The 25420-nt window shown below is 44.9% G+C and overlaps 1 protein-coding gene across 2 annotated transcripts in view; it reads right to left on the bottom strand.

The window, feature by feature from the left end:
• Window positions 1-3901: 3901 nt before the first annotated feature.
• Window positions 3902-25420, bottom strand: part of CHCHD6 (coiled-coil-helix-coiled-coil-helix domain containing 6) — a 111362-nt gene continuing 89843 nt past the window's right edge. For both annotated transcript variants that reach the window (XM_086470029.1, XM_086470030.1), the window contains exon 8: window positions 3902-4433. In XM_086470029.1, coding sequence (XP_086326155.1) covers window positions 4410-4433 — 24 coding nt within the window. In that variant the 3' untranslated portion in view covers window positions 3902-4409. The remainder of the gene's footprint in view (window positions 4434-25420) is intronic.

Below are 25420 nucleotides of genomic sequence, written 5' to 3' on the forward strand. Positions count from 1 at the left end.
ACAAAGATGACTACTGGTCCAGGCTAATCACTTCAGTCTGCATCACCTTTCGCTCTCCCAAGGCATCAGCCCAGGAGAACTGGGGAAGCAACAAGAAACCAAGACACATACCAGAAGCAGAGTGATAAGGCTGACAGATAAGGAGGGCACGTGAGTCAGTGCAGGAATATCACATTCATCTTCTCCAAGGACAGGGGAGAGGAAAAAAAAAAAATAGAGAGAGAGAGAGAAAGGGAGAAGGGAGCAGGTGTGGAGCTACAGCCCCGTACGACTCCGAACAGCCCTTCAGGCTCCCTGGGGTTTCCAAAAAAGGGCGGGTAAATCCACTGTGCTGGGTGCAATGGCTCCCTGGGGTGGCAAAAAGCTGTCGCAGTTGTAGGCTGTATCTTACCCAAGTGCATCTAGTTACAGCAACTCTTAGAGAGAGTGGGAAGGAACAAGTGGAGAGTCCTCGTATCTATACTGCTTCTAACCCCAAAAGACCAAGCCATCAGGCAAACTGAAGAATGTGGTCCTGAGATGCATACAAGACTGGCAATGAAGCATTTTAGGCAATCACACATAAACAATTTAGCAACAAGCTACAGACAAACACTTTTAACCAGTCTGGAAATAAAAAATAACAACAACTTGAAAGACAAATTGAAAAATTCTGCCTGGAAAAGGAGCACACAGCATGAGTTCACAGGATTCAGCAGACTATAAAATAGGAAATGAGACTTATTCTTCTCCCCCTACAGCCACATAAACCCCTCCTACATAGATTACAGACATGCTTGGCAATTGCCTTCCTCCTCCAGCCTTGCCCGTTATGGACAAGGCAGAGTTGGTAGAAGCCTGAATGCAGAGAGGATATTAGATAAAGCATCTTGCAAAGCCAAGTGTGAAATATTAACAACAGGAGGCAATGGGTTGTGTTTTTATGCAAGATCACAAATTTGGTGCTTAGAGAGCCTGAGATGTTCTTGCGCACTGAAATCTCAAAATGCTTGTTGAATGTCTCATTTAAAAATCTATTGAAGCCCACAGGAAAATTTCTATCAGTTCTGCTATCTGCTGTATCTTCTCTAACTTCGTTGGTTTTGTTCTTTTTCCTTCCTGCAATACTAAGAAATTATGCATGAATAACAAGGTTGTTCCTTCCATTCATCTGGCCAGTTTTAAAACAATTCATACTCGTAAAGCGGGCACTCTGCAAGCCTTTATTTTCACATGAAATTACCACAATTGTGCACATTGCATCCGAATTACCGGATGCATTTGTACACACAATTACCCAATTTGCGCACAGAACTGCAATAAGCAGGCAGGCAAAATGGACATGCAGCTGTTCAGCTGAACGGAGCACTGCGCCTGAACTGTGTGTGGCAAAGGGCAAGTTTGGTTTTAGCAGGTCAGAGGTCACAGATATTCCTGGACACAAAAGAGCTCCTTTTTATCTAGCACATGCAGCACAGACAGCAGCATGGTCGGCTGCCCCTGCCCTACCTCAAACTTGCCTTTGGAGGAAACTGCCTCCAATTCAGCTTCTACAATAGATTCAGACCTTGTTTATCCTGCTGTCCTAGTTGCCCATTAATGCCAACTGTGATGGTAGCTCTGTGATAAGGAAAGCTATTCAACACTGGACACCAGGCTCCAGGAGTAATGATCTCTGCCACTTCGGAGCGTAACTGACACCTGCTGTCACAATCTTGCATGAAAAAAAAATTCATGCTCAGAATATCCAACAAGCAGTCAAGTAGAAACGTAAGAAGAGGAAGGCCAAGAGAAGATGCGGGGCTTCTTCCATCTTCCTTAAGGGCCTTGGCAGTGTAGGAGCAGGAAAGATGGGGGGAGGGGGGTGAAAACACTCGCCCGAGAAGCTGTGTTACCTGTAGGTTTTTTTACTCAGATGGCAGCTGAGGCTCTGCAAACTGCACTTCATCTCTGACAATTTCCTGTCGACATCTCTGCTCATTTGGTTTTTTCCCTGGGCTCAGATACCTGAGCTGATGATTACAGCAACAGCAGCAACAAACTGCTCCTGGGCTCTAGGAAACACCAAAGGAAAGGGACCGCCTGAAAGGCAGGTGGGACCACAATCCCCACACACATGATCACAAAGAACTTTGTAGACATCCATCATGGAGTAAGCTAAAATCAAACCCAACATGGCAGGACAAAGGAGTTTTGCACTTCAAGGCTACGCGTTGAACTAATGTCTGTCCTTGGAGACTACCAGAATCTGAGAGTTAGGGAAGTACTGAAGTGCGATGACACGGAAGAGGTATATTTTCAGCTAATAATCAAGCAGTCCCTCATCTGGAGGTACTGGATGGCCTTAAAGTGCCACTTCGTCCTTGTTGGGCTGCAAAACAGACACAATGCACCTGGCCAACATTAGTTGGAGATGTTACATTTACGATTTTACGGCTGATTTTTTTTTCCCCTACCCTCTATCAATTGAGTTCACCGTCTGAACGATCACATCTGTTTATGTTCCACAGACACCTGCATATCTTGAGATGACAGCAACTCCCTGAATGCTGTAATCAGTTATTTCTCAAAAGAGGAATTGCCAATTTGGTAAATAAAGCTCATTATAAAAGAACACGGAAACGTATTACAGTTGCCTAACAGAGAAAATTGTCCAGTGCCGCCAAATAATCAGCCCTGGCATCATGGTCCCCCCTCAATTTAGGGCAGCTGAAATAATGACATGCAAATTACTCATGCCAAGGCAACACCGGAGAGGGGTAAGAGAAAAATGAGGAAGCAGCTAAATAGGTACTTTTCTCTTCAACCCAACAACAATTTAAAATCTAGTCAGTGATAGACCTTGGTGCTCCAAACTCCCCGCATGCAGAGTCAGAAGTTTTGCAGCTCTGTAGAACCTGACTATCCCAAGCAGATCCAAAAGTCGGCATAGCAGCAGCAGCAAAAGCCCACCCAGTACTGCTACAAACAGATCTAAGGCCACCAAGTGTCCTACTTTGCTTTGGAAAACTTGCCCTTCCTCCCTCAGTGACTGCAAATTTGACTTGCACAGTGATAAAAAGCTGGAATTTTTGCAAGACCTGAGACTAACAAGAGATGAGCCATGGGTAAGCAAACATCGCTTCTGAGGAGGAAGAGGGTTGTGGCACCAGCTCTCCATAAGAAGGAAAGGCATTTTGTTGCTTTAATGAAGATGTAAAGTGCTAAGTTGCTGCTGAAAGAAAAAAAAAAAAAAAGAGACAAAGCAGAATATAACACAGAAAACTATTCCCAGCCCCCCTCATCCATTTTCATAAACGCTACATTAAACTCTGACATGACCTCCAAAAATCCATGTTCACATTCTTCAGAAACTGTCAGATACAGTCAGAGAGGACACGAGCAGCAAACACTGCCAGAGAAGCAGCTTTAGCCAGAGAAGGGGAACCAAGCTAGACCTGCTGCCCTGGTTTGCTGACAGGTCTTTTGCAAATCTGCCTCTACAAGGATGAAACGCCAGACACACACCGCTCCCACCGTCCCTCGGCTCTGCAAGGAGAGGGCTCAAAACAGAGCACAGGGCTGAGAGGGATGGTGGCTTATGGCAGACAAAGCAAGAACTGCAACACAAGAGCTGGTGCAGAGAAAGATAACTGGGCTCTGCATTCAGAAGGCAAAGGTTTTGTCAGTACGACCCACCAACACCAGTTGCCTTCAGCCAGGACTTTGCACTCTTCCAAGTACTTTCAAATAAGCCAAAGTCATTCATCCCAGGCCCAAAACAAACAACTTTTGTGATTTAGAAACTGTGACTTGAAATATATCTATTCCTTACACTTGTCTGGAGTTTTTGTTGGCATGGGTAGGAGGCAGAAAACGGCAATTTACAAACTCATGGGACTGAAAGTATCTCACAGCACACAGTGACCATTAAACACTTTATTGTTTAGGAAGGAACCTTGGAAGGGAAGAAACGTGCCTGCTGGTGTAACCGATGGGAGCATGCTAGGAAGTTAATCCTAACAAGTTAGTCAGGGTTACTTCCAAATACTTCGGACCCCTTTCTCCAGAGCAAACGGACAAAGATAACAGCTCTTGAAACTCAGATGTGGATGGGTGAAACCAAAGCTAGCATAGGGTGAACCAGGCTCGTATTGGGCAAGCCTCCAAGCTACAAGATGTGCTGGAAGCACCTGGGGTCAATATGACTCTTTATATTGTAATGCAATAAAAAAGGAAGCAATAGCGTCCCACTCTCCCAGGACCCTTCTCCCAACTCCAGGAACATCCACTGAGACTGATACATGCAGGCAATTGGAAGAGAAATCATGTCATCATCTTGGACCGTGAAGGGCAGAAGGCACCAGTTTTGGTCACTGTCTATCCAGAAGGATGCTGGGGTTTCCAAGGGCATCTGTGGTCCCTGTCCTTTGCTCTTTGGTGGCTGATGTTTATCCAGAATTAACTAACAGCTCCTGGAAGAAAAAGGAGACAAAGGGAAAGGCAGTAAGTTAGTTGTGCAGCTGTTGACATGGGACCGATTCCTTCTGAAATGAAGGAGCAGTGTTGGCAGGGTGAAAATCCCACAGAAGAAGCATCAGGTTTCGCCTGCTGTAAAACACAAGACACTCAAGGGGACAGAGGACTGTAGAAGCAAGACAGCAGGTCATGGTTTCATAGCTGACACTGATCCTGTGAACAAGAATATATTGTCAGTTGCAAATGATTAGGGTTTATAAATCCAATGGCCCACAGCCGGAGAAAAAGGCCACGGTCTCAGATAAGCCTCAGCACTGCTGGGTCACAGGAGTAAACGGAGCTGCATGCTGAGTCCCAGCCTCAGCAGGACATGGGAGCAGTTTGATTAGCTGCCATTAAACCTGCAAACACCACTCATTCTGGCACAGGATCAACATAAGAGTGAGGACATCATTTGGGCTGCTTCTACGTAGCAGGCTGATATTCACTGCCCAACACCTGCAATGTCAGCATATTCAGTCTACACTGACCATGCATCTCCAAAGACAGCCTCATCTCTAACAACAATGAATGGGAAAAGCTTCAAAGAACCCAAGAATAAAGAGGAAGTTGTTTGCCAAATTATTTAGACAAAGCTTATCCAGAAATCTGACAAATGAACCATCAATATTACTCGACAGACTCTAATTTCCCAGGTAATTTTTCTCATCATTAGTGACTTAAGTTTTGCACAGAGTAATACATTTTAAAAACTCCAATAGCACTCACACAAATTGTAATGAGCGAAGCAGCAACAACTCGCAATCAATTTTGCAATAAAGTAATTTGCATATTCACACTGTAACAACACTTCAGTGGAGTGTCCAGGAATGCTACATTTTGTGAAAGCCACTGATGTGGCCACTCTGTGGTTAACCCCTTGTGGAAGACAGTAAAACCTTTTTCTTTAAAGTAATTTCAAAGAATATCATAGTTACACAATTTCATGTTCAAAATCATAAGTACACGTTTTTGCTTATTCCAGGAGAAAATGCGAACAGCCAGCACTTAACCTCAATCAATTTTTTCCAGCCTAACCTACCCACATACCAGAGATGCATCGAGCTGGAGGCTCACAAACATTCCTTGTGCAAAAACATTGGGTTCCATCTCACTCTGGATGACTAAACTTTCTCAGTATCTTTTGCACAGTGAGTACTGGACCCCGAACTGAAGGGCTGCCAGGCAGGACAGACACCAATTTCCTGCTGCACAGCTCTCACCAAGGGAAGCTTCTGTGAACAAAGGCTGCAGGTAACGACACCGTCGATCAGCCCATGCTGCTCCCCATAGCGGCCTCATACAATTACATCTAAGACCAGACTGTGCTGGACGGAGCAACTAATTAATATCCCCTTCCTCATCAGGGGCATGGAGTGTTCATGAAGGTTGAGTGCTCATGGGGGTTGGCATTTTTTGGGAACTGAAGCACTCCCAGTACACAACAGCCTGCACAGAGGGCTGACTTTCCCAGATGTTTCAGACTTTCCTGCTCAGATGCCAATCCAGATCTGGCAGCGTTTGCCATGCCAGTGCAGACCACTACCATCCTGAACCCTCCAATACTGCTAAAGTTCAATTTACAAAGAAAGTGAAACCAGAGTACAGTCTCTGGCTGGCTATGAACCCATGTTCCTCTGGATCTTCTGCAGAACATGCCATGCGGTGCAGGCACAACTAACAGCTGACAACGCTGGAGGCCAGAAGTCTCCTCTGCCAGCTACTGCAGAGCATCACACAGCTGGCGCATGCTGCATGGAAGCTCTGAAGGCATTGGGGTTTGTTAGCCCATCATATAAGGCTATGCTTGTTAGAACATGCATATAATTGTTTTCGCTGTTCTAGGACATCAGTTTATAAACCTGTGGCTAACTACTTAAAAGCACAGTTGCATCAATTTCATGCCTCACATGCTGTGTAATAGCGTGGAAGGACATCATCACTCTAAGACCAAACCCACCCTTTGCTAAGCTAACCATTTACACCAGTGCTTTAATTCCACCTAGCCTGTGTCGATACATATTTGGCACCCCTTCATTTCCTTCCAACCTGGAATCCTCCCTGCAAGATGCTACCGGGTTGCTATAACACTTACCTTGAGCAGAAGGAGCCAGGAAAGGGAAAGAGAAGCCTTACCTCTCCTACATGCCCTTATCATTGTATATGCACCAGACAAGTTGCATATGTAACAAGTCCAGGCAGTTTGCAATCACAAGCTGCTCCCACGTGACAGGATACTACAAATTAATCGATTTGAGGCTCAGTCTGAAGAAGTTTGGTGCCTCGTCACAAAATAACTGCCCCCACAGCTGGCATTAGCTGGGCTCTGTTGCAGTCTTAGCAGAAGAACAACTCAGGAAGCAAGCAGCCTTGGAGAGTGCACCGCACACTCACGCTAATGAGAAGGGACAGTGCCCTTCTTGCACAGAAGGTAGATTATTTTTAATGCCACTGCCAATGCAAAGTCAGGCAGGCACGAGATTCCAGTCTTGATGAGCTCCAGCCCAGTGCCTTTACATATGAATACAGTGTCCATACAAAGGGGTCCATACAAAGGCAATTCCTCACAGCTGTGCGTGCAGCACAAACCGGGATGGCAATCTGTTCAGTCCTGAGAGCAAATCCAGCTGGAGGGCACGCAGCACTCTCCTCCATGGCTCTCCTGGCCAGCAGGGCCTTGAGCCAGTAACCCATGGTCTTCTAGCACCATGAGACCCCACTTGGGAACTAACAGCAGTCAAAATTGGCTGGCTGCTCCGCTGACACAGCCTGCCACTTTGCAGCACCTGTGGGGAAGCCAGTAGCTTTCCAGTTCTGGTTCCAGTCGAGTGAGGAGAAAGGGTCGAGCTCTGCAAGTAAATCTGCTCCACAAATCTTACCCCTGCTGAGAAGGGAGTCCAGTCAACACCCAACACGGTCCTTCTCCCATAACAGATAGCTGAGACCTTGGTACCAGCATCAGGGCAAGCAAGTCTCAGCAAGACTTTCTAATGTACCGCTCTCTTGTCTTCCTCCTGTTCCTTCCTTGTCAGTCTGCATCCCAGCGTAGGAGCCTGGGGCTGCCTGGTGAGTCTGCAGCATCCTCTCCACCTCCCGCAGTCACTGGCTAGCTCTGCGCCTCGGCTCTCGGCCTCGTCGGAGGCTCACAGCCAGTGGAGGAATCTCCCTCCTTGGAAGCCCAGACCTTGAAGAACTTCCTCTCTCAGTGTTTGCCAGAGATGCTGTTTGCCAAGCCTCAGCTGTGCTAAGACATATTTATTTAGTCAGCATTTAGTCTCACGGGGTAAACCCTGCAAGTTTCCTCCAGTGAGCGCCTTACCTTTGTTACAATATTCCTTTAAGCAGTCACACCACAGCGCTCACACATATGGGCACTGTGTAGCTATGAAGAAATCAGAAAGCAGATCCCCGTGATAAATGACTTGGTGCATTTGGAATGTCAGTGACAAAGTAGAAATTAATCTCCATAGTTCCTAGTTCTCTGCCGTGTGCAGGCAACTCTCAAACCAGAATATCTGTTGGCACACAACATGACCGCACAACTTCATCTCAGTTAGTCTGGAGAGAGGCACTAACGAAATACAAAAATCCTGACCTGTCCTAAGACGGGTGTTCAAGGCCTTTCCACTGGATAAGGCATTTGTTGTGGGGCTATTAGCACCCCAAAGCACCGCAAGGGACATTTGAGTCACTTTGGTTTGATGTACACTGTAGGTATTTTTTGGTTATGTGCAATTTGTTCTGTTACATTCAGGGTATCGGCTATTTTGTGGAGCAGCTGTGCTGACTAATGGATCACAGCACTTCTGTGCCATATAGTTATTGCATAGAAAAGCCTCTCTGTCTCTCTCATCCTTCAGGAGTCCAACAGTTGCTGTCCTTGGGTTTGGAATAAGAAGGGGCAGGAGTATGCCTGGCAGTAACAAGAAACATTAATTCAAAGAGCTAAGAAAAGAGTTTTGTTTTCCCTCTTCTCTGTACTGATGTTAATAGCTTTGCAAAGCAGAGAAGTACCCAATGACTTCTTGGCTACTTCCCCAGATGGTGTCTTCAAAGCTGGCTTGACAGCAGAAAAGACTCCTTTCAAAAAGCTCACCAGACGCATTGTCAGAACACCCCAGAAAGTGCTTTCACGTGGAAGTCCCCTGGTCTACATACGCCACCAACAGAGCGCAAGGAACAGAAGTAGTCTTTCTGGTTTCCTCTCCCCCCTCCTCACTCTCCTTTGACTCACAAGAGCTGACACGCTGTTCGCTTTGCTCTGTCTTGACACCGTCCCATTGCTCTGCATCACCCAAATATGAAGCAATTTACTAGCACAACTAATCTCTAGCTGTTCTGAGACTCACCTGTTTGTTCATGCATTATAACATTGATTTCCTCCAGACAATTGTTCTGATCATTGTTCTAACTCGCAGAGAGCTCCCGTCGTTAGCCTTGCTTAACAAGAAATGTTTTGCCACTGACTGAGCAGCTCTGCAGTTACTAGACTGCACAAAAAAATCATCTCGGCTGGGGGGCTGTGTCTCCCTGCTGAGCTGGTAGCCCCAGACATCACAGTAGGGAACACACTCAGTGCTTTTGATTTTGGACATGTGCTAGAAAATACCAGGGCCAGGAGCAACAAACACCGCTCTACAAAGGGTGACTGCTGAAAGGATGGCTGTTAATTAACCGGCATACGAACCGAGGGCAGTTTTTGTTCAATGTTAATTGCATTTAATCTCATTCTCACCATTAAGAAAAGCCACCAGGCCAGGCTGATGTTGCTGGTGCCTGACATGTAGATTCCACCCACGTTTGGGAGGCAAGGCGGGAGAAGGAAAGTAATGGAAAGAAAGGAAATAACCCTTCCTCACCCCTTCTGCATCACTGCACAATTTCATCGGGTCTGTTCCATTATTTAAACAATTTTTGTTTTCCAATAACATTACAGAGGAGCTCAAAGGATGAAAATCAGACATGGAGTATTTCACTACTAGTGACTCTTCCTCTCCTGGGTACTAGCTTAGAGCTTTGCTAACTTGCACAGCCCTGGCTATTGTGCTTCTGTAAAGGACTGAAATACAGAAAATCGCTTATGTGAAGCGGTGTCTGCTTTTCAGTCCTGAGCAGGTCCCAACAGACCTGCCAGTGCCCCTCAGTATGACCCACAACTGCTGACTGCCACCTTCCATCAGCTCTGCCAAAGCCTTTCTCCTTGCCTTGCTGCTGACCGCAATTCCACCACATGCCAAAGCACGCTGAAGTCTGTCTTCCTCAGACATCTTGTGACGCAAAGTAGTTTTTGCTATTGGACAACCTCTGACCAAATTTGCCTTGTAAGCCTGTGCATGTCTGAAGTCTGAACTTCCCAGGTAAACCACCAGTGCATCCACCAGCAATTTGGCTCTGATCTGGGGACTGTGTCACTATCTGTCCAGCCACCTGCTTGGGAAACTGGAATGATCGTGTCGCCTCTGCAGGAATCAAGCCTGGGGGCAGAGGGGCAGCTTTTGGAGCAGAGAAAGCCCAAGGTGGCAGATTTCATGACTACTGGGTTATTGCTTCTGCAAGTGCCTTGCATTTCTCCAAATCTGTATCAAGAACAATAATAATCAAGGCTGGGCTCTGTCGGCGCCTTTCCCCTGTGGCAGCACACAATGCTTTCCCAAAGCTGATGCTGCAGTTTATCATAGATTTTTCTTTATCCCTCGACAAGCGCTAGTCCCATTGCCTCTCACCACATAAAGTGGACATATCACAAGTGCCATGAAGGACTGGCTGAGTTTTAAGTGGTCTGAAATGGCTCCACTAGACTTGGTCAAGATTGCTTTTCCCATTAGGACTGTGACCCTCTCTCTTCACAGTCAGCATAATGACTCTCTCTCAGGGGAAGATAATTACATCCCACTATCTACACGGATCAGAAAGTATACACTACAAACACTACTGTGCCTTTCTGGAACAAGCAAGAGAAGGCAAGGCAGAAGGAAAAGGAGATAACACTGGATGCCCCTCTGTCCCGCAACTGGACTCACCCCGAGCGTTTTGCAAGCTCGTGGATTAGCCCCTGGGAGGGATAAAGGGACCCAGAAGGCACAGAGTGTTTCTAAAGCAGAACGACAACTTGTACAAATCCAGCTCTGGTTTTGTGAGGATTAAAATGAACTTCACCCAACTGTGAATATCCGTTTCCAGAGCCAAAAGGAATGGAAAACCACTTACTGATGCAACAGCATTTCATTATTTCAAACCCTAAGCCCAGCGCTCCAAAAATTAAGGACAGGCAACGGTACTGTTATTGCTGGGGGACATCGGCTGCAGGGATTTAACTGCTAAACTGCCAAGCTGTGCTCTGAGCACAGTGTAATGAAACAGCATTCACAAATAAAAGCAGCTTCTCCACCCTCTCATTCCTGCTCTTGCTACCAGCCCCCAGAATAATCAGTGGGAAAATAAAAGGAAAAAATAATCTCAGAAGCCAAGAGACTTCGGATTAAGTTGTATAAATGACCTGTTACCTCCTAACACAAGGAAGAAAGAAATGCAATAAATACCTGCAAAGCCATTCCAGTATTTCGGATTAAATGGATTACAGAAATGGAAAGTACATGATGCAAGATGTTATAAAACAAGACGCCAGGAAAGTGCAGGAATTTGAATCAGGCTGGCAAATGATCCCTGCAGACTATTGAGGAAAATTATGAGAGAGAAGAGGTAGAGAAAGGATACAGTAAGAATACTGACTGATGAACACTGTTGTTTGGACGTGTAAATTCAGGATGTCAGATTTCCACTCAAATCTACTTCAGTCCTGGAACAAAAATAGCAAATCCTGCTGTTAGAAAGCACTGGAAGTAGAAGAGTCAGATATGCCCAGCCTCATTTCAGGATAGGTTTCCCCTGTGCATCCCTCAAGATTGAAGTTTGTGACTTTAATTATTCCTAGAACATTGTGTATATAGGGATTCAATGCAGGGATTACTAGCAGGATCCTTGTTTTAAGTGCCACTTCTCAAACAAATTACACTTCACTGGATGTCAGTAACACACACAAGAAAACAAATTAGATAAAGGCAGCAGGATGGCAAGATACAGATCTGGTGCAAGGAAATTTCACAAGGTCACCCAGAAAAATAAAGACACTTAGAATATAAACTCCTACAATGTCTCTAATTCCCCAGCGCGTTAAAGCTTTGCATGACCCAGACACAATACCCCTGCAGTGCCACCAGTGACTCCACACAAGTCTGAGATCAAGCCTGGCGGAGACACGCTTTCTTGTGAAAAAATGCCATCAGCATGGGGGTGGAGGAAAAGAAAGACAGAAGATAGAAAGAGCAACTCCAGTTTCCTCTAAACTCCTAGGGATCTCCCCATCCCATCCCTTGCCTCTGACTGTTCACAGACAAACACAGATGGATGGGAGAAGCCAGGGAGAGAGGATGTCATTTTGTCTGGAGGCAGACACACCAGCTCCTTGGCTGCAGGGCTTCTTCACAAGCTGATCCCAACTTTACGTACTGCTTTTTGCCTTTCCAGATCTCATCCTGGAATAGATTATTAACCTGCACTAGTTCTAACGAGCACATCTTTAACTCCAGAAATTTTCATGAAGATGGAAGCACAGAGAAGTCCAGTCCTTGGGTAGAGTGCCAAGAGCTGCTGGAAACACTTCAAAACCCCTCAGCTACAGCACTGTGCCTTTGAGACGGGACTTCAATAGCAGTTGTTAAATTCTCATCCTGGGGATTTCACCTGCCACTTGCGAGTGTTACTAAACCCTGCAGCTTTCCCATGCACTACAGGAAGGTAAGCACTGCCTGGAGGGCATGAGCAGGAGTCCCAGGCTCTCTTGTCAGACTCCTCCCAACTTCGCCCAGCAGCTGTAGATAAATTCCCATCTCTGTTTCCCTTTCTGTACATAAGATTAATGCTACTCACCAACCACACAGAGGTATGATAATTATTCACCAGCAGAAGATGCTAAAGAAATGCAAAAAAAACCTCCAAACCAAAACCAAAAAAACCCCACACAATTCTCAAGGGATTTATTCCTCTGTACAATTTGCATTTAGGCTTCAGAGGAAATCTAGTGCTTTATCTTGGCCCTTTCTGCTTTGCTTTAGCAGGCTCCTGCACTGGATAAAGAGATTTCCTCTCCAGGCCAGGGCAGCATGTCCATATTTAAGGTATGGCTCACTCCTGTCTAGTCCAGCTTCATATACCAAGCACAGAGGAAGGCAGAGACTTCTTCAGATACCCTTTTCTATGCCTAATTCTATTTCTGCTCAGCGATACAGTGAAATTCCACATAGAAGTATTATGAGCTTGACTGGCTTTATTTGTTTAACAGTTCACATTTTCATTAAGCTGTTGCTATTCGGCAGCCAGTAATTTCATTTGTGTGATAGCTGTATTCATCTCGCCCGTATGGGTGTAGATGTCGCTCTCCTTTTCTTCTGGTTGAAGAGGCAAAAATCAGCAATGATAGAGCCAAGGGAAGACTGGGAATTCTCGTGTCTATTTACAGATAGATGTGGAATATAGCTTCTACTTGTTTTTGTGAAACACCCCCCAAAGACTAGGGCCACAGCAAAGAGCCTGCAGGTAAAAAAAAAAAAATAAATAAAATTGTATTGGAAGACTACCTCCGCTGCCCAGGTACAAAACCAGAAACTGAGATATCCTCCAGCAGAATCAGCCCATTTGACTCAGTGCTGCAACTCTTCTGCACCCGAAGCTTATTGCTGACTGAGCATTTACAGTATTTGAGCATCAGATTTTAAAGAATTAATTACATGTCTAACACTTGCCAATCTTTAAGTTTCTTGAAATATCTGGTCCCAGGAGCTGCAAGATCTGATTAGATCACAACGAAGAGAAGTCTGGTTGGTTGGCCTGCACCAAGCCCCAATTAGACAATCCTCTACCAAGTTCAGGCAACCAGACAGCAAAATAACAGGCGTTTTGAAATGTTAATGACCGGAACTGAGACAGTCAAATGACTCAACCACACCTCTTACATAGAGGTTTCAGAAGTCATCCAAGTAACCCTCACATGTCACTCTGCCACTCCCCTTTTACAACATGAAGGAGCAGAGGAGCATGGAAGCCCTGCCTGCTGCGTGAGCACTGGGTAGGGAACCTGCACGCTGGGCAGGGAAGCGCTGGGTGTTTCCACCAGGCATGACAGACAGACTGGAACGGAGAGGCTGTGGATGGGCTGGGAGGCCACAGAGATGGTCAGTCACGCAATTACGTGCGGATGCCCAACCACTGACACACCCAGGCAGCAACCTGCGTGAAGCTGCCTGCTCAGCCCAGAACGCAGAAGCCATTGTAATCAGCATCTCAGCAAGATGGATTTGTTCTGAGCAACTGCCCACCGGCACCCAACATAACCAATGCAATTAAGAGAACGGCAGATAAGATGTCCTATAACCTGATACACGGATCTGAGCAAACAAAGGGAGAATGGTGAACACCAGGAGACGCATCTTTATTTCTCAATCAATGTCTCCTCCTGCATAAATTCCAAATCCTTCTTTTAAGATTAAAAACCTTTACCAAGTGAAAAACAAGCTCAGCATTTCTCTAGCTCCTTGTCCCTTTCCCTCTTCAGAGGGCACCCTGATAGAATACCAGATGCTGGAATAAGCCACAAAAGCCTCCTAAATAACTATCTCCCACCTCCTCCACTGCAAATTTATAGTCTTGCATCTGTGTCAGGACAGAGCCCTGCTTCCATCTGTCTACAGCACATCCTTTACAAAGAGGACCTAATGGTGGAATGTTTAACAGCAGCATTTGAAAACGTATTAAGAGACTGGAAAAGAAAGTGACAGTTCGTAAGTGTGCTGTTCGCTTGTCTTGTGGATGCTGCTCAAGTGGAGGGGGAGCTTTCTTTTTTTTAAATATGACAAATGATGCTGGTCCCATCTTATAATTTCCCTCACTACACAGTATGTCTGTTCATGACAGATACCAGTGCAGCTGCTTAGGTGTCCGTTTATCTGCTAGAAAAGTATTGTCTGTTTGGAACCAACTCATCCTAAAACAGTAGCCCCAGAGGGGAAGAGAGAAAAGGGCGGGGGGAAAAGAAAGACAAGAGAGCTGTCAACTGGGAATACATCCATGCTTCTGCTGCAAAGGTTCTGGCAAAAAGGAAGCATCATATTTACTTTTAACTACATCCTCTCTTCCCACCCCCCCCAGACCATTCTTTTCTAGTGTCACTCAACACCTCTTTACACCCTCTTTCCACAAAGACCTTACCTCTGACATACATTTAATTTCACACTTGCAACCTGTGGAAATAAAGCGAGCCCACAGCCTTCTTCCACAGGTCTGTGCCAGTGCAGAGGAGCTCTCAAGTCCCAACCTGAATAGCTGGCAGTTTAAGACACGTAACATTTAAAAGAAAAACAAAACATATAAAAGAAAGGAAAGAGAGAGAGAAAAGGGGAAAGACAAAGAGAAGGACCAAAAAAAAAAAATTTAAAAAAATCAAAGGATATTTATATTTTGTGTTTAAAGAGACTTTAAGCGGCAACTTGCTGATTTTCTGTAACCAGGATTAGAACAGAACAAACTCAAATTTTTTGTCCTTCCACAGAGCCCTCCGAGCTGAATTTCACTCTCTGCAAAATGGCCAATATGGAAAGAAGCTCATAAATCCCTGTGACGTAAGTAACTTCACATCACTCTTGGGGAAATAGAGGCGGGGACAGAATCATTAATCCAAGTAAATGAATCTGTGAAGCAGTCTGGATTTCCGAATTCCCCATAATGTCCCACAAAGAAACAGCACCCAGGGCCCAGCAATTTCCATGCCACACTGCCTGGCACAAGCAAAACTTGAACAGACCAGAGTGTTTCTAGAGAGGAAAAGTACAGTCATTAAACCACATCTGCCCTAGCCATGTAGTATGTGTTCTTATTAAAACATGGTTTATTACTTTAAAATACCTCCCACCATTTCAGTTGTTGCAATACCAAAGACCAAGGTCACATCTGTAAGATGCTGCCTCAGAAACTTGCTGAGTAGCAGAGAGCTGCAAAAGCTGTCTGAACAGGTGGGTACATATTCCAGCAGCTCAGCACTGCCAGGGTTAGCCTGCTGGTAACACCCAAGCTAGCAAGGTTAGGGCTGGCTTTGATAGGTCATCATTATTCTGCAGCCTAGGCATATCCTGCGAGGATGTTGCTATGGGCTGGTACTCTGCCTCCAGCTTACCGAATGGAACTCCCATGTGTATGCAGAGGAAACCTGGGTCTTTTAAAGCTGTCATATGTACACAAAGAGCTTTCTAAGACATTTATGTTAAAGAATTATTAGAACCAGCACTGAATTAAAGACTTGACTTTTAGGATAAGGAACTGTCCTTTAAAAAATGTTGTCTTTTTTTGGGGAGGATGGGATTTCTTTGTTTTGAAAATAATGAAATTCCACATGTAAGATTATATCAGTCAGTTGAATCCAAATTGTGTAAGGTAATTGTCATTACTGTGACTTAAAACAGAAACTTGCATTCAGAAAGCTCAATATTTATTGTCCCCCCAAATTTGAATTCCAGAAAGACTAGCTGCTCCTGCAGGCAGAAGGCTAATCCTACCATCTCTTAACCGTGATCGGTCCACAGCTGCCAAAGCACCACCGAGTGGATCTGCTGACAGCTACCAAAGCACCACCGCCCGGATGATGCTGACCAAAGGCTTCCAAAGCACCAGGCTCTGAATTACACAAACCAAGTCCAGCCCCACTGACACCAGCTAGCCTTAGCTTTTCAACCAGCCTGGGAAGGCAACACAGGTGTGCAAGCACACATACACACCCCCCAGCCCACCCAGCAAGGGCCCGGGACAGGCCAGTCACTCAACGTGCAGAGAGCTTTTCCATTTGTCCCACTCTGCTTACTGCAGCATTCAAACAGACAACCCCACTCCCCTTTCATCTGCTCTGCGGTGGCCATTTCTTCAGAGCTGCCCATCATTTCCTTATCAAGCAGTAAAAACGTAGGATCACTAGAGACACAGCTCAGCCTTGCTGAGATTTCACTCTCTCAGTGGGTTGTAAATGCCCCTATAATGTTGGCTTTTTTAATCTTGTGTTATTATTACCCGCGGCTGCCATTCAGTCTGCAGAGAATAAAGCACCAAGGCTTTCAGGACCCACACAATGGCTCTGTACATTTGCCAGTGGTTGGACAAACAATACCTCTGTGTTTCAGCTTTATTGGAAACCTTTCTGTTGTGGGAGTTTGACTGCATTTGTCCCTCCGCTCAGGCAATGCAGAGGTGCGAGTGTGTGCCTATGAATTTATCGGTGATTTCAGGAGCACGTGCCTCCGCAGCTGCCTATAGAACCAACATGAAAGCGGGCGGGCGGCTGCCTGCAAGTCTGGTGTGCTCCTGCAAGCCTGTGGAAGGATGGAGATACGGGCCTGCAGAGCCAGTCTTCTCTATAGATCAGCCAGGGAGTACGAAGCTAAACAGGGCCCCTCCGTGAGTAACTACATTCATCTCCGCGTAAACGGTGTTGCCGGCTCATATGGAAGCCTGATTATATATGACATAACTATGAAAATGTCAAAGCTCCACTATCCTGAATCATGTTCTTGGCTTCTGCTTAAAACTAAAGAGCCTGAGACACTCCTGTTTGCAAAGAAGGCTTGAAAAGTGGAACAACCGAAAAAGCACAAATTAGAATGCAAACGAGATTTGAAAAATGCAGGGCTCTAATTTGGGGAGACTGATTGTTTTGGTTGGTTCATTATTGCTTGCAGGGGACGTTGCAGGTGTGTCAACTCTTACAGAGCTGAAAAAATTCCCTCACTCAAAAAAACAAGCCATGCCACACACACTTCACATATTCAAAACCCAAGAGAGAAGTCAGAAACTCCCCCAAACCCACAAGGTTGACTTGTAAAATGGCGTAGAAACGCACTGGGGGTATTTCATTTGCCTTTTAGTTTTAAGCACCTGAGTTACATTCTCATTGCACTGCTGTCTAGGCAGGAGGGCTAGTTTTTTTATTTTATTTTATTCCTTCCTTTTTCTTTCTTTTTTTTTTCCTTTTAAATAAAAAAGCAGAACTAGGATACTCATGTACTTGTAAAACTTCAGGAACAACTCCACAAAACTAGGGCAATAGAAAACATGCCAAATACTTCAAGGCTTGGCAACAGTGAGTGCCTGCCTGTCTCTCCATGGCAGGAGGAATGTCTGTCTGTCTCAGCCAATGTTTCTGAGTATGAATGTCTCATCCCGATAGCCCGTGTACATATAAAACACCTATGCTGTCAGCTCTCCAGGAAGAGACCTTCACATTTTGCAGAAAACCACATCTCCCTCTCCCCTGAATATCAGCATAAGGCAGAAAAACCTAGTAGATCTGAAAACGTAAGGATCAGGTGCTGCCTTCAGCAAGAATTAAAGTCAAAATGGAAGCAGCAGTAGTAAAACGAGCACAGGTCGAGTCACTGGACTTGGGGTACGAGGTTTCTTAGACCTGTGTCCACAGCTAGCCTGTCCCATTCCCTCTCTTGTGAGCCAAAAGAAGAGATACTTTGAAGGGGAGGAAATTGAGGCTTTGCTGTCTTAAAAAGAATTAAAAGGTGAATGGTTTCAGCACATACTGTATTGTCGTTGCGATATTATGTGCCTCATGCACCTGGAGAGATAAAATGCAACCTGCTCTCTGAGCTTTAACTTTATGGTAACTGGGCTGGCATGGGAAGATGAGCTCTGCTCTCTGCGGACAGAGTAACTGGATTGCAATGTTCTCTTCCTGAAAAGAGTAATGAGGTGCCCAGAGAGCCTGCAGAGGTGTCAGAGAAACAGATGCTGTTAGACCATTTGCAGGCCAAAGACAGATTAAGTATAACACAATAGCAGCATAACAGCACCTTATCAACAGCCTTGCAAGTGCTAAGCAGTGGAAGCTGAACGAAGGCTGACACCTGTCTGCATCACAACCCTGCTATTACTGCCTTCCGACTTCCTGCACAATCCGAGTGTCCAAACAGCTTTGAAGCAAGAAACAGCAAGACAGGCAGGTGAATCTGAACTCTGATCAGCTGTCTGAAGAGATGGTATGAATACCTTACATTTCAGTAACACTTTTCATCCACAACATTTCACCTCAACACTCCAAACCACAGAAGTAATATCTGGCCAGGCAGAAATGGGCAAATAAACACAAGTTAAATGACTGTTCAAGGTCGTCCAAGGACTATGAGAAAGAAGACACACACATCTAGCAAGTAGATTACTCTTCCCTTTTGAAAGGCACACAGACACACACACGCACGCACAGGGGATTGAAACTGCTTAGCCAGGTGTGGAGCCTGCTGTGATCAACACAGCTTCACTGAGCAGCGACTCTTCTCATTGCTATTTCACTGGTACTAAAATGTAAAAAGGCAAACCTTTATAACAAAATTCATTCAAACAGATGCAAATAGGGATGGGGGATTTTGCATCTGGGCTAAGTTACTACAATCTACACATCCTATTTGTTTGCTAGTTATTAAATTACCCACAAGCCATCAACAATTCAAGTCTCTCTGAGAGGCAGAGATTAACTAGGAATTGCTATGCAGAAATGCTTCTCATATCTCTCTCTAGCGAGATCAGCCTCATGATGAGTTGCGGACATTTGGGAACAAAGGTGAGCTTTCCTGCAGGAAACAAGAGGCACAAAAAGATGGGAAAATGCTGCTACAGGGCGAAGAGGGTTTGCAAGGCAAGAATCCATCAGGAATGGCTTCACACACACTGCAAACCATGGACTGATGAAATGCACTCGTGTATCTGGAGCACAGGAAGCCACATTTCTGTCCAAGCACTAATGCAAATGAGATTTTCAGTGAAAGACAATGAAGGCAGTATGTAAATATTAATTTAACAATCTAGTTGACAAAGCCTCAGCTGATCTATAAATAGCTGGTTTATTAGCAGGTGACGCTGAAGGCAGCTATCCTAGCTCCTCTTCCCACACATCCTGTGCCATCTTGTTTTTATTGACCCCAGAGACATGACAACTCTTAACTGTATGCAGCTTGCTTCACCACCACTACCTGCGGAGTAGCTACACACACTTGATAATACAATACATATTTATCAAGGCTCTTACACGACAAGGATCCTGTGGCACCACGCACACAACGGCTCACAGTCCTCAATTAAAGAGAGCAAATGGTTTGGAAAAATAGAAAAATCATGCAGTCTTGCTTTTAAGCAGGAGGCAGCTGAGGAGCTGGTCACTCAAGTACCATCAGGTATTTAGGGAATGATTGACACAGAGCCAGCGCCAGGCACTGTCCACTCACATTTACACCGAGCATTTAGGATAGCAACACCTTTAATAACTCTAGGCCACCAAAGAAGCATTTTGCCACCTCAAAACAAGATGTCAACATCATCATCTCTTTCCGCAGTTTTATTTCATCTGGAATTATTTTGTAATGCATAATAAATCTCACAATTCTTTACCATCTCTCTGGGCTGCACATGCAGGCATCCCTTCTTTCACACAGGCACGAGACAGCTACTTAACAGTGGGCAGCAACACTACACCAGAGTTTAGGGCCAGCAGTCAGGAATACTGCATCCTGGTAAAACTGCTGCGGCATTTGGATCAACACGACAGAATTGCCCTGACTGCAGTATGGCCAGCATCCATGGAAATCACGTGAATTACGATGTTTTAGGCTATTCACGTGGTTTTGTATACATTCTCCAGAAGTCTTTTAAAGCCTCTGTCTTCCCCTTGCTGCAAAGAACAGTGACAGCATACTTGATGGGTTGGGCTTGTAAATAGGCAGATTGAATTAGAGGAACAGAATGGACTTTGTTATCCCTCCCTCCCACTTGCTTCAAGTTTCTAAAGAAATCTTCTGAACACAAGACGTTACTATGTTTCTCCTACCCATATGATAAGCAGAAAGAAAAAAATTAAAAACCACACAATCAACACTTTTTTTTCGATAAGGTCCATCATATTCTTACAGCTTGTACAGCAGCAGGCTCTACAGCCTCTCCTGACAGGGAACCTGCTGTGCCGGGCACGGCATCAACCCCGGCAAGGGCAGAGCCTGCACTCGTGGCAGGGGAGTTACCCTGCAGTCGGAGCGCCCACAGAGGCGTTACGGAGCTCTGCTGGCAACAAGTCCAGGTACGTACCCCACGCACAGCCTACCCCGCTGCTGCGCCCTCACCGCTCCACGCTGCCCGACCGATCAGGCGATAAGCGTTCCCAGGACACCGACCTGCGCTGCCACGGCACGGCAGAAGCGCTCTAAAAGATCACAGTGACCTGCACCAATGGCAGGACGGTTCCCTAGGCAGCAGACTTTGGACACGGCACTGTTCCTTCATTTGTCTGAACAACAAATCTTTACAAATTTTGTTTTAAAAAGTTTTAAATACACGGGTTAAACTAATATTTATAAGATCGCAACCCTGTGACGGTCTTACAGTCTGTTTTTTAAGACCATCAGGGACTGTGTAAAGGAAATTTTTGCAATAAAAGTTCACTTACTAAACTGTCTTTTCTGAGTGGACGTATTTCTGTTTTCCATTAGTTATGGAAACAAGATAGAGGAGTTTGACTTAGCAGAATAGAAACTTAAAATAAAGCCATGCTCATAAATCCTGCGGAATTTAGCAAGAGAAGCCCTACACATTGCCAAATTGATCATAAAGAAAGAATTGTTTGTTCCCATTAATCAACAAAAAACCCCTAGTATAGTAATAGATTTGCAATCATCTTTACTATGTTATTTACTCTAATAAAACTGTCATGAATCTCATGGCAACAGACATGAGCAGCACCAAGTTAAAACTGAAACATTTTACATAGTTCAGTAAATGCAAGATGCTGCAACAAGGCATCAAAATAGCCTTCCCAGGAAAAATCCACAGTTGCCATCTCCTTTGTCTTTGATGTAAAGCTACATATAAACTTGCAGTGCCAAATGACCCACAAGAAGCTTGTTCTCTTCCCCAAACCTCTACACGTGCCATTTCTTGTAGCTCCTGCAAAGCTGCTGCTTTCTGTGTCCGCTGTCTCCTTTTCATATCAGCATATCCATTGCCCAGGTCCTTGATTTCACAGCCCAGCCAGGTGTAATCCAGGAGCACTTACAAGCCAGGACCCAAAGAAGTGTTTAACTGAGCTTGGTTCTCCCTGAAGTAAATTTTTAACAACTAGAGCACAGATGAAATCCAACTTATCCAAAGTAATTCATTCTTCACACTTGTTTAAACATGGTCACTCACCGAGGACAAACTGGCAGCCTTCTCTGGGGGTTGTAGGCTCCACCGCACTGCTAGGAACTGTGCTGAGACAAGTCCACATCACACGTCAGTGGAGATGGACTGCACCCTTCAGCTCTGGGATGGAAAGATCAAACTGCTAGATAGGTTCTCTTCCTTGCTGGGTACACTGATTTTTATCAATGGGAAAAGCCAATTAAAGTTGATGAAGACACATTCTCTGCTGATTTTTCCTTACTGCCCACTGCTCAGTGCTAGTATAATGGATAGTTTTCTGCCTGTGGGTGTATTTTCTAAGATCTGTCAGTTCTGACAGCATTTGGGCACCTGGATAACTCAAGATCTATACCAAGGGTCCAGGAATGCACCATTTCTCAGTAGCTGATGGGTACATTTTTCAGCAGGGCTTCCCTAATTAAAGGGCTAGAAAGAGATGGGATCAGATTGATAGGTTTTGCAGTCAGGTGCTTTACACTTAGTTTGATGAATTATAAATCACCTTTTGCAACTTTTGGAACATGAGAAAAGCATGCAAGAGAAACTACAGCAGTATGTCCAAAATATCACAATATAATTACTTATTTTCAAATTCCACCTCTATGGAATGGCAAGACCATTAAAGACATACTGAAGAAAACCAACATTCATTGAAAAGAAAAATAAAAAAAAAAACATTTCAAAAAGAAAACTGATGCTATGAAATGAGACACTGCTGCTCTGGAGGTACTCCCGCATGGAAGTGTTTTGCCCCAGACGGGACACAAAAGGTGCAGCTCTCCTCCTGCGAGCATCACCCTAGGCTGGGAACACCACGCTGGTATTGAGTGCCTCACACAGCTCAATCAGCAACCTCCCCTGCCAGACCAGCACAAAGTTTTGCCTTGTCCTTGGCTGTCACAGCCTTGTCTTGGGGCTAGAGAAACCACTATCACATTTCATGCTTTGACTTTAATACCTGTTAAACTGCGCAACAACAATGTATTTTGTGCTGGCTTCCTTGTCTCTGTCAGAGCCCCTTCCCTATACCTACTGAAATATAACTCCGGAGGGGCCAGTGGCAAGATCTTTCAGAATAACCACAGCTTGTTCTGGTCTTGATGGGATCTACAAGTACTGAGCTCCTCTTGGCGGCAGGGGCGTGAGGGGAGAACAACAACAACAACAACAAAAAAACCAAAACAGGATGTGAGAGCCCAGTACCACAAAGTGAAAGTTCAAAAGTTCTTTGCCACCAGACTGTTCAGACCAATGTAGCCTTAATGCTATAGAGAAGAAAGTCTAACAGAATAACCATCTGGAACAGAGAAAAAATATTTGTTGGCAATTTAAAACATGAAACTGAAGAAGTACAATGCAGAGCAACCAGGACGTGAAAAACATTTCCAGGCACCGAGAGGTTAAAACAATTATTTGAACAGCTGGGAAAATTAAAATGGTAAAATAATAGCTACCCTTCAAAATTCTACAGATGCAAAGAGACTCTTCAATGAATAACTGATAAAGGGGAAAAAATATTGTAAAAGAGAAACTGTTTCACGCATGAAGGTCATACAAGTAACAGCTCCTCTTAAGAACCTGGATTTTCAGACTTGGCAAGAGATGAAGTGGCAGGGTTAACACAGCAGCCTTTTACCTCTGGGGACCCAGGGTCAAATCTTGAATACTCTAAGTTACACATAAAAGCGACTTTGGACATATCCTTTCTACTGCTTTTTTGGAAACTGTTCCCCACCACAGCAAAAGCAAGGTCACATAGGATCATGCCGGAATTGTTGTAGCAGTTTGTTTGCCTTCCCAAGGAATTCTCCCAGCACTGGCACAGCCTCAATGGCTGCAGCAACTGGTGCAATCAGAGCAGCCAGCTCAGGAGATTTCATCACTACCCTGTTACGCAGGGCTCCCCTGTATGCACAGCCTTGCCCTGGTAAGAATGTGGTGGTACACAATTTTTTCAGAAAAAAAATGTCAGTCTATAATGAGCAGTTTGACCATTCAGGAAAGGTCTAAGAGGAAGAATAATGCCAGTCAGGTTTGTAGTGTATAAGCCATGGTGTACACAATGCTGCTCATCAGGACAGGATACACAGACAGACATATCCAGGGGACCCAAAGCTCCATCAGAGCCATCTTCAGGGCATGGAGGCAGTGAAAGAACACAACCAGGGAAGGTCTATCTGCTAAGCCTCCCTTCAGCTACCCTTCTTGTAGGCAATGAATCTTCTCTCTCTCTCTCCAAGCTATTTTAAAACAAGAAACCAAAAATTTTCAGAAAGTAGAGAAAAAATTGACAACTGCATATGCAGCACTGGAGAGAAGAAATCAGCTGCACGGTGCCAGCTCTTGTTTCCGTTCCTCACCCACTTCAAATGCACAACCTCTTCCACATAAATACTGAGCAAACTGTTACAAGGACAGCAACTGAACATACCTCATCGGAGTCCAAAAACATGGATGCTTTGGCAGAATCAGAACAGAAGGCCAAATCCATCCACCCCAGCAGTCAATTCTTCTATCGTTCACACATATCATTTCACTAGTCTCCAACTGGAAAGTCTTAACTACAACTTTTTTCTTTAAGTCAAAGAAAGAAGTTAGACAGCATAAACACTGAGATCCTCCCACAAGAGGACTCTTTTGCCAATCAAAAGAATTCGTTATTCCAGGATTATTAGAGCTTTTCTGAAGAACTAAGATGTAGCCTCCTCAATCTGTATGTTTCTTCTCTCTCCAGAGTAGAGCCTACTTCAACCTACTCTGAACACAGTCATTGTACTTCTCCAGTTGACAATCATCTGGTATTGAGTCCTGATGCTGTTAGGTATCTCCTTTGATGGATTAGGCTGCTCACTAGTCAATGATACTAAAACAAAACATGAAGAGGATGAGCCTGCAGCCTCCCCCAGACTTCTTACTGCAATCACCTTGAACAGCCCCAGCTACATACACCTGGTTTAACCACTTTATGGATCAGAAACATCCAACATGTTGCAGAAATGAGTTCTTACCCTGCGCCTGTGCCAAACCAAAGCAGCCTGTGCCACAGAAAGTAACATAGCTCAAAGAAGGTTTCCAACAGAGGTCTTGACCTTCCCATGGTCCTGAGGGACTGTGTGACACATTTTAACAAGAGTCAGGACCCTGGTATTCTGCCAAGCTACATACATTTTGTCTAAACTAAAATTATGACTTCAGCTTTAATTCGGTATGCTCTCCTTCACTTCCAATCCTAATCTGCTGGCAAGAGCTGTTGGACTGGTAAGCACCTGCCTTCTTTTGCCCTTTAGGTGACTACGTCACTGTGCTGCCTGAACAGATGCCAGCAGCTAGAGTTGCACAGCAAAATCATTTAAGAAATTCACCAGCTGGGTACATAACCTGCCTTAGCAGAGCTGCTACTCATACTGAGAAACCTGCAAATCCTTTTCTGGTACCTTGTCATGGCATTGGTTGTATTAAGAACGTGGAATTAGGATATCCCAGTTTGTTCCCTCACCGTACGGGCATGATGATCAGTCATCATCTGTCTTTTACTTGCCCAGGGCAAACAGCATCCTGCAAGGTCTATGTATAGCTAGGTAATGTACTTTCGGATCCTTCAGAGTTAAAAAAATTGCATAAATCTGACAGGATGAGAAAGAAGCTGAAGCAGAAAAAGAAGGTGTGAGGCTTGCACAAGTAC

The sequence above is a fragment of the Leptosomus discolor genome, chromosome 9, assembly GCF_034619465.1.
Source record: "Leptosomus discolor isolate bLepDis1 chromosome 9, bLepDis1.hap2, whole genome shotgun sequence".
Lineage (NCBI taxonomy): Eukaryota > Metazoa > Chordata > Aves > Leptosomiformes > Leptosomidae > Leptosomus > Leptosomus discolor.